The sequence below is a fragment of the Cephus cinctus genome, unplaced genomic scaffold, assembly GCF_000341935.2.
Source record: "Cephus cinctus unplaced genomic scaffold, Ccin1 Ccin1_scaffold0087, whole genome shotgun sequence".
Lineage (NCBI taxonomy): Eukaryota > Metazoa > Arthropoda > Insecta > Hymenoptera > Cephidae > Cephus > Cephus cinctus.
In genome coordinates, this window is record NW_014332826.1 from 410,947 (window position 1) to 422,411 (window position 11,465).

Sequence of the window (11,465 nt, forward strand, 5' to 3'; positions counted from 1 at the left end):
ATTCGGTATTATCGTAAGTTCTACTGATTATATGTAGTTTCCATATAAATTCTATCAATGATCCATGATAACGTAGAACTCAAACTTATGGATATCCACCATCGCATAGTTTGGGAAACTCAGGCATTGATCTTCCTGAGATTACGAAACTCGGTCATCAGTAAGTATAAGCTCGAATAATCCACCATAAGCGAACGGAACTAAATCGTTTCCATATATATTCTTTATTATATTTATAAAAATAGCTATCTTTTATGAGATACCGTATTTAAAAAAAAAAAACGGTAAATTTTACTTCAACGGTTGATATTATTTGCAAGTTCATCAGTTTGTATGTTATACTTGAACTTCCTATATCTGGACGTTATTCCATTTCCAACTATATATACAGAATTGGCTTGACGTCGAGATAGATGAAAATGATAAAGGAAATTGATCGATTGACGTGCAACGTTAGTCATAAATGGTTTTCAGCTTTGACTCCATGTCAATAAATTATACGATTAATATACGTTTCGAGACTCTGATCGAGTGAATGAGTCAAATGATTAATTGCCTAGTACCATGTGACTTAATTTGATAATGCATTTTGAAAATTAGTAATATCATTTTATCAAATCGCTTTGTCATTGAATCAATTGGATTGTATAATATATTGACTTGAATCGTGTATCAAAGTTTAAAACCATTGTTGGCAGTAATTGAGATTACTCATGATTAACCGTATATTTATTATATTAAATTATTTAAAAATATATGTATATGTATAAATTTTGTATTTTTTATTAATATATTTTTATTCGGTACGTCATTTATCATATATTCACATCCATATTGTGAAGTAACGCGAATGATAGGAGAATTCATTATTGAACATTTTTCATCTCTCATTGACCGAAGATGAAATAAGTTTTGCTTTAAGATTAAAATGGAATGACAATTTTCAGGATTTCTATCGGATTTAGATAGTCCTCTGAATATCCTTATTTATTGGGAAATTTACTTTGATATAGCTCCCTAACATTTTTCATCCCTCTTCCAATACTCTACGCACTGGACCCTCATATACTCTCATCTATACATATTTTATTTGTCTCTTCAAGATTACAATACAGAAGGAACTCAGTATACCGGATAAACCATTTTTATGCATCGCACGAGCTCAAACCCACCTAACATTCTATACCTTCAACCTTTAACCTACGCGCATTGTTGGAGTGGATGGTTAAAGTACGACCTTTTGAAATTTTTATAAAAAAGTGGTTGTCTGTGTTAAAATAATAAAACACAACATGTAACAATACTTGATATCATTATTAAAAAACTTGTTGCATTCAACCAAACTAGATTGCTCATCTTTTGTTCATGATAACAAACGAACAAATTTTATAACGAGGTGGTGATTCGCTGTTAGAGAAAATTACAGTCTGACTAAAATGGCAATTTAAAGTTTTTTATAATATATTCACAGCTAGTAAATTATTCCCAGGGAACGAAGAAATTCATTTCCCTGATGCGAGAGTATCATTACGAGGAGCCATTTGAACTCTTTTTTTTTTGTATTTTAGGTAAAATAAATTCATCAAAATTCGGTACAAGGTTCCGCCCACTACAGTTCGTCCATTTGATTGTCCAGATGATATAGTATTTCTGAATAACCCTGTACATTACGAAGTTTAATCAATGCATCAATAGCATTATTTATTCATCTTATTTTATATCGAATTGCATATTCTCGCAAGCAAAGTGCATCGAGTAATACCATGACGTAGATATTGATGTTCGAATTAAGCTCGATATATTGTACATATATCTATATTGACGTAATATATCCTACGTTGTGATATAACCAGATATTAAATATACAAATCCATACAGCTGCAAATTTTCTTATACACATAACAGAACACGAAATACTATATCTGAGTACATTTTACATTCGTGACGTAGTTTGATTAATGTCTTACATTAATCATGAGCCATCCATAAATATAAAACTTGTTGTATTCAGAGTACATAATTTAATCCTGCGTGTACCTAGTAAGATAAATAACATTATTTTCCCGAGCGGTTTCCGCGTTCAAACAAATTAGAAGACATTTATATTTACTTTTGTGAGCGAACCCTTAACTCTTCGAATGTTAACTCATGTGACTAAACGTAACTACAATAGTTGCAGACTTGAAGAAATATTCTAAATCTGCCAGTGATCAAGTGCGTATCTTAAAATTTGTACCCGAGATCTTTAAGTTTGAACAAAGTTTCACTAGCAACTGTTATTTTATCAAAATGACGTTAATTTTCATTTAGACAATAAATATATCTATAACTACAGTTATATCCTTCATAAAGCTGACGTATTACCAAGAGTCTTTAACGTCCATATAAAGGGCGAGTAACCGTATTTTTAGTAATATTAGTTAATTTTATGCAAGGAAGATGTAAAATTCATTAGCTTAAATTTTTGTAGCACGAACTTAACATAACATAAATTTCACCCTAAAAATAATGTACGTTGTATATAAATATTTTTATGTGTATTCAGTAATTACAAAGAGGCTCGTAACTCTCATGGTACCGAATATTCCACGTTAATGTATTCCGTACCGGAAAAAAAATATTGTTCCTGAGTCCCTGTATTTTTATCGTCCTCTCGTTGAAATTTGATAAAAAAAATTGCGGATTTCCCCAAAGCACCTGAACGCATCATACCATCGTTTTGAGATAAAAAAGCACCCTGCGATATCTCCAGGAACGTTGAACGCACGAAAAACAGATACGACGGCTTTCCTGTAAAGTAAGATGGATAAGTTTTTAAGTATCATCAGGAACCTAAGCATCGTTTCCTTCAGAAACCGTAAGTCTCCTAGTAGCTTCTCAGAAGGCTCTACATGTACCCATCCACTTTCATCACTATACAGGAAGGTTTGAAGGTGTCACTTTTCTTGTGCTTCTATTGAGAAACAAATCTCCAAATCCTTACCCCTTTTTTATCTTAGCTTGGCTAAGCTAAGAAGAGAAACAGAAAGGATTAAGCTCACATCAGGCATTAGATAATTAAATTAAATTTCATTGATCACTCTAATCTTCAGACTGGAGAGTGGATTATTATCAATACTATATAAATACATATTTGGTTAATATGTAAATAGCCTTGATCACATGGCGTACTGATTAATGTCGAACGGCAGTTTCAGTCGGTTACGTATTAAAGGCTGTTTAGGGGATGAGATAATTATATGATTCTCAATTATATGGATAATAAGACCGATCGATGAATCTATACAGCATCTCGATCAATACCTTATTGGATTTGAGTAAGTAGCTGTTGAGTCATACCCGCCATCTAGAACCTAATTTGCACCCTCAAGATCATCCCTAGGTTGGGATACTCTCGACCCTCTTCAAAATAGCTTGACGACACGATACTTTATGTATAACCTGACGAACACGTGTCTCGTCCTTGGAAAAATTTCTTGGGATATATGTATATTTGTCGATGAGCGAACTAATTTAATGGGAGATGATTATAAAAAGTAATATTCCAAAAAGGTTTCGGAAAATACATTTGAATAAAGGTAACTTGTCTTTTTTTATTTATGTTCCAGATCAGCTAAAGAAAGATTACGTGGTTACTTTCGATTTTCCAACAGACGTCTAACACGAGCCTGCGAGGATGGGGTGCGAATGGCAGCTAGGCGTACCCCTCGTCGACCTGGGGGTTTAACAAACGTTGCTTATACGCAACACGCCAGAACTGAAAGTGTCACCGGAAGTAATGGCGGAGGTGGAAGTTCAAGGGGCAGCGCCAGCCTTCACAGTCCCGATTTGACACCCAACAGGGTCATTCTAGTACAGTGAGCTTTTATCCAGGTAATAAAAAAAAAACCTGAACGACCCTAGATTGATGCCAATAAAAAATGCATCGATGAACATTCCAATTCTCATACATCACGTGTGGCTTTTGTCGTTATCATTTCATTCAGGCCAGTAATACCTACTGTAAATCAATATGTACCAATTTGCAGGCAGGTTCGTAGATCGCGGGAAATATAAATTCTACGAAGGAATACACTTACATATTTTGCGACGTTTCTTGTCGAGAAATTTTCAGTGAGCCTTGAGCTTCCATTGTATCCAGAAATCGATGTACCACTTGAATTGAAATGAGATGTCATTATTGAACCAGCTGTCAAATAATATTCGTTCAAAAGGAGTTTTGTCCTTGGGGATGCTAAACTAAAATCCATAATATATTGAAACAGTTATACAAGACCGCATGGAACTTTTGATTCATCCCTCGGAAATGGAGATACGTGATTGGTTCGCTCGATGAAGTTTGAAGAGAAACAAAGTCAACCCTCGTACGATCGCAGTCTAATCTATTCATTTCTTAATATTACTCGCTAAGTATATACATTAAGCATATAGATATTAGAGGATCGTTAAGTTCGAAGTGGACGGCGATTCAAAAATTGTCGTCCTTCATGGATGGTTGCTCAAACGCGAAATGCTATACGTATAGATAAAATATTATTATCTAGATAGTGAGGCGTTACATATTATTTTGTGATAACACTTTTTTATAATTTTATACCCTTATACTTTTTACCTGTAAAATTTAAGGTTAATAATATCATTGTGTACTGCAACTAGTTATTCACTAATTATTGGTTTTCGTGCTTTGTTATATTTTCATTAACTATTTTTTGTCCTCGTTTCATTGTCAGCTGCGTTTTCAATTCAATTTGTGTTAATCAATGGAAAATGAAAAAAGAGAAGCTGCCGAATAGACAAGCATAACAACGTTTCTGAAACGGTAGAATACTTTCGCTATTACTTTTCGTCCCCTAAAAAAACTGTTTGCAAGTCGCAAAGTGGCTGAAATATAAACCGCATACTTTTCGTAATCCGTGCGGGAAATCAAACCTTTGGAAGTCTCATGTTTGGAGATGCAAATCGAATACTTTTGGGAAATAGTATATGATAGGTGTGCAATAAACTGTATCACGTATTACAGATATATTTTAAAAAGTAGATGTAAACCGATATGAAACATAGTTCGTATCGTTCGTATCGTTCGTATCGTAGATTTGTTAGCTATTTACTTCAATTACTTAATTAAATCTATGTTCTATCAACAAGTTGTCAAGTTAGGATTGAGTGATATCTTACTTATGGAGGATTTTTCAAAAGCACACTTAAAGATTTGAATAGCATAATTTTTTCATTAGCAAAAAATTATGCACTTCGTGATTGTTATTTCGAAAATCTTGAAAGCCAAAATACAAACCTAAAGCTCGGATATGTCAATGCATACAGTACTATTTTTCTTTGAAATCTTTCCGTCTACATTTCTCCATTCACAATCTATAACAGCGTTTAACTTTGATTTTTAATTCTTTAGCTGTATTTAAAAAGCCTGAAAAAAGTGTCACGCAAAGGGAACAGGTATAAATAGATTTAGGCAATATAAGTTTTTCTTTCTGACTTTAAAATTACCATTTTGTCTTTTTAATGTTGAATATTAATAAATATCATGCATAATTTGATATTCGATGTATATACATCTGTTATGAATAACTTTTTCAGTAAAGCATAAAAACCAAACATGATACAATATATTTAAATTAGATTTAGTGGGAAGTTAGGAAGTGGCTAACAAAGGGTTCATTGATACAGATGGATTCTGAAATATATGTTTACTGTCCCCCATTAACGTAGAAAACAAAATTGTATTTGAGTGTAATTAGCGATTGTACAATATTGCATGGGCCTTATGTCCCATATAATAAATTTACAGTGATCCTTTTTATAATATAATTAATAAGGTCACTAATGAAAGACAATTGTGATGTCTATTAAAAAGAAAAAAATCCGAAGAATTAATGAGTGGTTTAGATATAAATTGATGGAATTTACAACATATACGTACATAAACAATATCGCTTATAGCGTTAATACATAATAACACCGTTGTAGTACTAATGTGCAATTTAATAACTTAAGTCTTATTGCGCAAGTATTGTGTCGAAATGATTGTTAATTAAACATAATTAATCATGGGTGTAAAATATTTTAAAAAACGAAATAACCGTCTATAAATATGTGTACAATGAATGACGCGCTATAATTATCTGTATAATAAAATTAATTCAACCAATAAAATGCTCACAGCTTCGGTGATAATCCGTGATGATTTTATATATTTTTCAATTAAATATCTTATTCACTTCCTGGACACAAATTTTTTGGAATTTACCATAAGGTGACGACGAATCTCTGAGCCCATTGTAATTTCGTATCGTCGCTTTTTGCTAAACGTTTCCATTTTTTACAAATATTTACTTACATGTAATCAATTAATTTTTTTTATTATCTCTTAATGCAATTTTGCGAAATTCCTTTTTTTGCAACTTCAAATACATTCCAAGTTTGTCTGTTTCCGTGAAATCAGATATATTTATAATTAAATATTAAATGTCTAATATATTAATATATCATTGAACCTCTTTAAGATACGTATAAAATATGATAAGATACGTGCAACTGTATATTTTTGTATATTAGGTAAAAGTGGTCATTGTCGAATCGTGCTTAACTATTAATGTATAACAAAATAACCTATAATTACCTTGTACGCATTTGTTATACATGGTGAGCTTACCTCTAGGCTTATTATGCACAACGTGAAAATAATTTTAAGAAACATACGTTTAACGTCCTTAGTCGTTGTAACCTGTTTGTAAATAGTGTTCTGTATTCAATAAATGAAAAAAAAAAGATGTAACGACTTAGGAGAAACTCATCAAGTCATCATCTTTAATATTTTTCCTTTGAAATTGCCTGTACATACAAAAAATCCACCGTATTGACATTCATGCTTCATATACGCAGTACATGTATTATATGTATATACATATATTGTAACGTAGAAGATATGTCACAAAAAAAAAAAATGATTTATTCATGTCTCTCATAAATAATGATCATCGTCCATGCGATCATATAGTCAATAATTCAATTTCCGGTTTACCAGAGTTCAGCAAGCTGAAACATAATTTGGATGCCAATATTTGAAGAAAAAAAATCCAGTGAAACAGAATATTAACTTTTCTGAAAACACAAAGGAAACCCCATGCAATATGGCATAATAGAAAATGAGTCGAGCCTAATCAGTGATATAGTAGGTGTACCAATGAAAATGCCAAGAGTAAGTGAAATCCGTAGTGAATTGACAAAGGAAAGGCAAAACGAAAAATATTTAGTTGCAGAGAAAAACTGTTCATTCTTGGAAAGTATTTTTAATGACGTATTCATTGGACAATTTTATTCTAATAAGAAAATATATACGTGGATTTCATTTGCAGGAAATTAAATTCCTATCAAGTCTCATGGGCGAAATTTCATTCTATTGTTATCAAAGGCATGTAATTTCAATGAAAGCCATACATTCCAGCTAAATATTGAGGAACGACAAATCCTCATTGGATCGAGTATTCATTCTGATGAACTGGAAACGGTATATTTAGTTGCTTTCCTGGGAAATGTCTGTCTTTATAAAGTAACCAAACATCCCGGTACGGATTAACACGTCACGGTTGACGTTTAATTAACGAGCTAGCAGTTAGCATTCTCAGGTTCCGTTGGAGGCAATTCAACGCTTTAATTCGTTTTTTCGTTTTTACTTTCATAACGGTATTCGTAAATTAACATTTTGACGATGATGTTTATTGTGAATTCAATTATACGATAAAAACATATTTTTCTTTGATATTACTTTGGTTCCTTTGTAATATTAAAGTCTACATAGAGAATTTCTAGCGACATGGTTCATCTCCTTTACTGTTTTCGTATATATATATATATGTTGTTTATGGTAGCTCCTGGTTACTGGGCATATTACGGGAGCAAACCCTCTCCATCATGATGTATCCTGTCTGAGTCACGTAGTTGAATCGGCAAGAGTGCTATGAAATCTTAGATATACTTGGCTGATAATATTCTCTCTGTTATTGCAACGTATGATTCTTCGTCCATGAAAAAACAGTTTCATTGATTTGACTCGACTGTTGATACAGAAGCTTTTTCTTTCAGACAGTCTAAAAGGGAATTTTGAGAAAATATTGTGAGGAAATTGCGTTTATAAGATATCGAAGTAAAAGCATGAGTAATATATGGCAAACTATCTTGAAGATATTAAACTCAACTTTGAAAAATAATTTATGCGAAATTTTATTCTAATTTACTTGAACGATATGCAATAAGATATATCAAATTGTGATCAAGTGAATGTAATCATCAATGATGTAATTAGATATGTAGTGGAGAGAGAGAGAGATAATAGTATTTTATTAATGCGTTGGATCGAGTCATCCTTAAAGACTAAATAATAATAGTACATAAAAAATAAAAGCAAGATAAATTATATTTGTTATGATTTTTTTTTACATTTATGAAATATGAAAAATGTTCTTTGTTTAGGACAACAGGGATATCATGACACCTAGCAGGTCCACAGGGACGTTGTTCAAATTCAAAGTCTGCTTCTTTTATCTGTTGTGTGGAGCAACCATTTTAATGGGAAACAATGCGAATAAATAGCGAGTTATTTGGTACGTACAACAACTGAAATTGGTTTTACCGAACAAAGCTAATGGAATTTCCATTATGTCTTTCAGGCAAGGTGTTAACGCGTGCTGTACTTACGCAAACATTATTTCAAATGAATGATTTGCCAAAACTATGACAAAATTTATTCGCACGTGGACTATCATTCGCATAACTTTCAATTCAAAAATTCATCCTAATTTTTTTTTAAGTATGGAACTAAATTAAAATGAGCATCTGGTCATATGCAGCCATCACATATAAAAGATCGTCGCGGAAGCGGTTGAAGGAAAGTTTGAAATTGACTTGATGAAACTTTGTGAAGACTGAAGGAAGACAATTTTTTTTTAATTTCAACGATTTGCAATTAACCAAACACATACAAAAATATGAATATATGTATAAAGTAATTAAAGGTATCGAAGAAAAAAAAAGCCATAAAATGGAAATAAAACTGGCAACTGAGAAAAAGATCAAATTCGCATTCTACTTCTGAGGCAATATATGGCAATCTCTTAAATTCTTATAATTTTAATTTTTTTTTGTTCTTTATCACGTTCGCCTTTTTTCTTTCACTTGAAACACTTTGGCACTTCGCATTTCACCCCTCGCCATTCTTCTTTCCAACCCCTGTCGTTCATGAACGAAACGCTAGTGGTGGAAGAGTAGATTGCATTTTCTCAAATAATACGATTATTCTCTAGGGTTCACAAGACAAGGGATGAGACCCTTTCTCTCAGCTGTATCCACTAACTCCATAAGGTGCGCACGTTCAGTCACTCTTATTCCCAATGGTACAATTCAAAGGAACTTTCCGAACGGGTCTTTTAATTCTATATATTTTGTCCTGAGGATCAGCCTAGCACGGTAATCTGGTGTAGCCTTTATTACATTTTTTATCTTCATTAACAAAACATTAATTTATAATGTAATCGATTATATCATATCAATATAGATATACGTTGTATAATATTATTTCAATACACTTAACCAACGTAGTTAAATTTAACGAAAATTCCTTCATGGATATTTTTCAATTTTATATATTTTTCGTTTTAAATATTATTGTTGTGCTACAATTCGTGTAATCATTATACTATGATTCTTACCCTGATTGTCATAATGTTATCTGGTACCGTAGCTAATTGCATTGTGTATCTTTATATGCTTCGATTTAATTTCATTAAATTGCTTTTATCCAAAGTCGCCTGTCGCTATACAAACTGTTATATAGGTACCAAATGTAGTCATCAAATAGTTATTCATTATGTAGTTTCTGAAACTCGATCAATTATGGTTTCCAGCAATTCTGAGTTTCGTGATTGTATTCACTCGACATACCTGCTGAGGCTATGTTCAAGATTTCTCTGTGGCTCTGCAGTACGACGTGGGGCGACAGCTTGACAAATTGTTAATTAATTAAACATTAATTATACGACCCGTAGCAATGTCAGCCTACTCTGATTAAATCCCATCCGATACATCGACTATCTTCTTATAAAGATTTCCCTATATCGATTTCATTATTGAAAATTGCTTACGTGCATTACATTCCTTAGTTCACGTAATAATAGAATTGCGCTATACGTTGTCTATGTAACATTACTGTTTTTTATAAATATTGTATTTATATGTTCATGAAAGACCAAGTGAGACGTGTTAAGGCAGGATTCTACTTTGGGTGTTCGAAAAAAAAAGCTATTTTCATGAATTTTTTATGAGATTATGAATAAAGATGTAGGATTTGTTAGGCTTAATAAAAACACTCTTGAAATACATTAACAAAATTTTTTGTACATATTTTATGCACTTTTAACATATATAAACACTATTTGAATACCACGTCGCGATTAGTAGGTGGGTCTGCGCTGGTGTTGAAATTTCGAAAATGGGCCATCTAAAACAGAAAAATTTTACTTGACTTTACTTTACACTAGCAACCGACTGAACTAGAATTTTTAATGTACAAGCAAAAATAACAAAATGGTGGCGAGAAAACAAAAAACACCTGCATGTTTTTTCACAGCTTTCTGCCCCAAAAAAATAGTAAAAATCAAAATTTTTAAATAATTCTAGTTCAGTCGGTTGCTAGTGATATATTGAATCTAAAAATTCAAAATTCTTCTGTTTTAGATAACCCTATTTTGAAACTTCAACAGCAGCGCAGATCCACCTACTAATCGAAGCGTTGTATTCAAATAGTGTTTATATATGTTAAAAGTGCATTAAATATATAATACAAATTTTGTTAACGTATTTTAATAGTGTATTTATTAAGCCTAATAAATTCTACATCAATATATTTATTCATAATCTCATAAAAAATTCATGAAAATAGTTTTTTTTCCGAGCACCCAAAGTAGAATCCTGCCTTAAGGTACTGTAACGTAATTCTTTTAACTTAACTTTTGACCCGACACCGATAGCAAAACATACGAAAACGACTATCTTCGAGAACCAACCTACGTTACCTTGGGCCGTCCACCCGTCGTTCGTGCATCCGCAAGCCAGGCGGGCGCCAGCCAATTCTTTTTTCACCGGGAACTGACGAGCCGGTATAAACTGGGAGTTGGGGTGGAACAGGCCCTACTCCACCAAGAACGAGAGCTCTAACGGAACCTATCGGACGAGACGATAGCTTAACGGATCCTGTCGATTTTTGGGGACGCGTAAAATCGAGAAACGCAACCGTAGGTGCTGATGTTTGGGGTCGCGCAAAATCAGCAAACGCGACTGGATACACGAACGGGAGCGGACGGTTACGGAAATGCACGGCCGCTCAGGCTGCTAGGTTTGAGGTAGAGAGGGTCGGAGTAAGAGTCCGGCAAATAGTGCGAGAGACAGAGAGCGACGAA

At 32.8% G+C, this 11,465-nt stretch overlaps 1 protein-coding gene across 13 annotated transcripts in view; it reads left to right on the forward strand.

Moving 5' to 3' along the window:
• Positions 1-6,812, forward strand: part of LOC107272351 (prolactin-releasing peptide receptor) — a 38,395-nt gene extending 31,583 nt beyond the window's left edge. For 11 of the 13 annotated variants that reach the window (XM_025089938.1, XM_025089933.1, XM_025089903.1 and 8 more), the window contains 2 exons: positions 3,609-3,873; positions 4,266-6,812. In XM_025089938.1, coding sequence (XP_024945706.1) covers positions 3,609-3,861 — 253 coding nt within the window. In that variant the 3' untranslated portion in view covers positions 3,862-3,873; positions 4,266-6,812. Of the gene's footprint in view, positions 1-3,608; positions 3,874-4,028 lie in introns of those variants that run through there. The other 2 variants (XM_015749449.2, XR_003061295.1) reach the window with 2 other exon arrangements.
• Positions 6,813-11,465: the final 4,653 nt, after the last annotated feature.